At 50.6% G+C, this 2,354-nt stretch overlaps 1 protein-coding gene across 1 annotated transcript; it reads left to right on the top strand.

The window, feature by feature from the left end:
- Positions 1-468: 468 nt before the first annotated feature.
- LOC100902394 (protein TIS11) lies at positions 469-2,354 on the top strand. The gene is made up of 2 exons (XM_018642102.1): positions 469-668; positions 792-2,354. The coding sequence occupies exons 1-2, from the start codon at positions 469-471 to the stop codon at positions 1,660-1,662; spliced, it is 1,071 nt and encodes a 356-aa protein (XP_018497618.1). The 3' UTR covers positions 1,663-2,354.

A 2,354-nucleotide genomic window follows, 5' to 3' on the forward strand; every position in this document is an offset into this window, starting at 1 on the left:
TCCTCCGGCAGGGAAGCCGCTGATGGTCCCTGAACGATGATGGTCCCCCGCGGACGAGACCACATGTTGATGTGGTCTCGTCCGCGGACCAACGATTTCCACTTGACCGTTGGAGATGTCGATCTCTCAGTGAAGCGATGAGTGGAGTTCAAGCTGGTTAGCGAAATCCGCCCGCTTGGGAGTTGAGACCGATTTCTACACGCTCCTGCTCCATCGCAAACCCTTCCCTTTGGTCTGGATGAGGCCGCCGGGCATCCGAGCGTTCTCGACTCCGGATAGTCCAGCTTCATCGGGTCGATTCGCGGACATTGTTAGAGCGCTCGGAAATGTTCCTTTAGTACTTAACGGCGAACGGTATAGGCGATGAGATTGTTGTATGATGAAGAGGTGCGGTCGATCCACAGAGGCGGATCGTTACAGTTCGGAATTTATTGACCGGGTACTTTTTTCAGGAGGTGAGGCTGCACGATGACAGACGCACACGACGGCCAAAGTACCCTGGACATGAATGAAATTCGTCAGCGAATGCTCGCTCTCCAGAAATCGGCTTCGAACTTGGCTCAACTGGACCTGGGTGACCTGGCATCTCTCCTGCCGCCCGGCACCTCTAGAGAACGCCTGATCGAGATCAAAACGAAACTCGTCCAATTGCACAATCTTCAGAACAGGTCAGTCGAGACCACAGAATTCTGAGAAGCACAGAAATTCATTTCTTTCACGAGCGTAGGCCTCGGGCTCAAATGATCGGGATTGCTCAAGATAAGGCTAACTCAGTCTTCATCTCCATGCAGACGCAACAACATGTCCGACAATGCTGACGACAATCTGAATACTACGGCCGACGGCGTTAGCAATCGAAGTTCTCGCTACAAAACCGAGCTGTGCCGACCTTTCGAAGAGAACGGAATGTGCAAGTACGGAGCTCGATGTCAGTTTGCGCACGGAGCCGCCGAACTGAGAACCTTGGCCCGCCATCCGAAGTACAAGAGCCAACTCTGTCGAACTTTCCACTCGAACGGACTCTGTCCGTACGGCCACCGATGCCATTTTATCCACAACCAGGATGAGATCCGCCCTGTTGTTCCGCTGTCTCCGACGATGCATACGAACCAGAGTTTCAATGATGCCAGCAACATCCGTGGAAACGAGTCTCATTACCCCGAATACCCTTACAACGACTGGGGACGTCAGGCAACGTTCCCTCATCTTTCCAACGAAACCTTCCAAAAAGCTTTCTCGAACCCCTCGATAAAGTCTTCGATGCCCAGATTCGGACCTGTTAACGCGAATGACCTCTCGATGATCCCGAACGCGAATTCTTCACTGAGAAATTTAAATACGCTGTCGACAGGATTGAGCCTCGGATCGGCCGGGGAACTGTCGCCGCCGGTCAGTCCGATAGTTTTCGGGGCTGATGACCCGTTCACTTCTCAGACATCATTTCGCCCCGGATATGTCAACGCGAATCTCCTGAGCGAAATACCGGAGTTGAATTTCAACCAAATGATGGCTCTCTCGAAACTAAGTGCTCCAGCGACTGCGTTCGCAAGCCCGACTCCGGCTCATTCCAACTCCTTCTCAAGCTTGACGCCCTCTCCCGAACACTCTAAAACGAGCTCCTCGCAAAATCTCCTCTCCCCCTTCTGGTGGAAGACAGATTAGACGGGCTTCCTTTCAATTTCAACGTACAATTGTGAGAGAAATAGTATTGCTAGAGTCAATAGGACGTAGAATAGTCAGAATAGTGCACGAGATCCAACGATGCTCGGAGCTGTGTGAAAACGTAGCGCGAGCATCCCTGGTATTGTCGGCAAGTTCCTGAAATGATCTCTTTTGGTGTCTCTATGTAGTATTTTCGTAAGTGATGACAATGTTGGTAATATTGATATGTCGGTTATATCTCATATCCCTGGTATGGATATGTTGTGAGTAGGTTGTTGATATTCGATGGTCATGACCGCGATAGCGATTGACAGACACCGACGTTTTAATCCACTAGTTGACAGGACACCGTGGAGAAAGCGGATCCATTGTTATAATATTTGCCATCGCCCGCCATCCGGGGTCGTTGACTCATAATATATTCCGCTAAGGGGTACTTTGCTCTCGTCATGCCGCCCTCTAAGCTATCGCCTCCATCTACTCGCCCGATCGTTTCCGCTCAGAGCAGAACTCACTCCAGAATCTCATGCAACAATGCGGAAAGGGTCGCAGTGTGGCACTCGCTCGAAACGCAATAACTTCCGTAAATTATTAATTTATTCAAGACTATAATTATCGGAATCGAAAGCTCTCGCGGGATTGCTGTCGGAAATTCTCGTTTGAGTGTCATGTCATGAGAGCGAGGTGTAGTG

This window comes from Galendromus occidentalis, unplaced genomic scaffold (genome assembly GCF_000255335.2).
Source record: "Galendromus occidentalis unplaced genomic scaffold, Mocc_1.1 scf7180000076525, whole genome shotgun sequence".
NCBI lineage: Eukaryota > Metazoa > Arthropoda > Arachnida > Mesostigmata > Phytoseiidae > Galendromus > Galendromus occidentalis.

What these genes read in the sequence shown, in the direction of transcription:
- LOC100902394 (XM_018642102.1), top strand. Translation starts at nt 469, where the DNA reads ATGACAGACGCACACGACGGCCAAAGTACCCTGGACATGAATGAAATT. An exon ending in TTGCACAATCTTCAGAACAG is followed by an intron (nt 669 to 791) that starts GTCAGTCGAGAC and finishes ATCTCCATGCAG; the next exon opens with ACGCAACAACATGTCCGACA.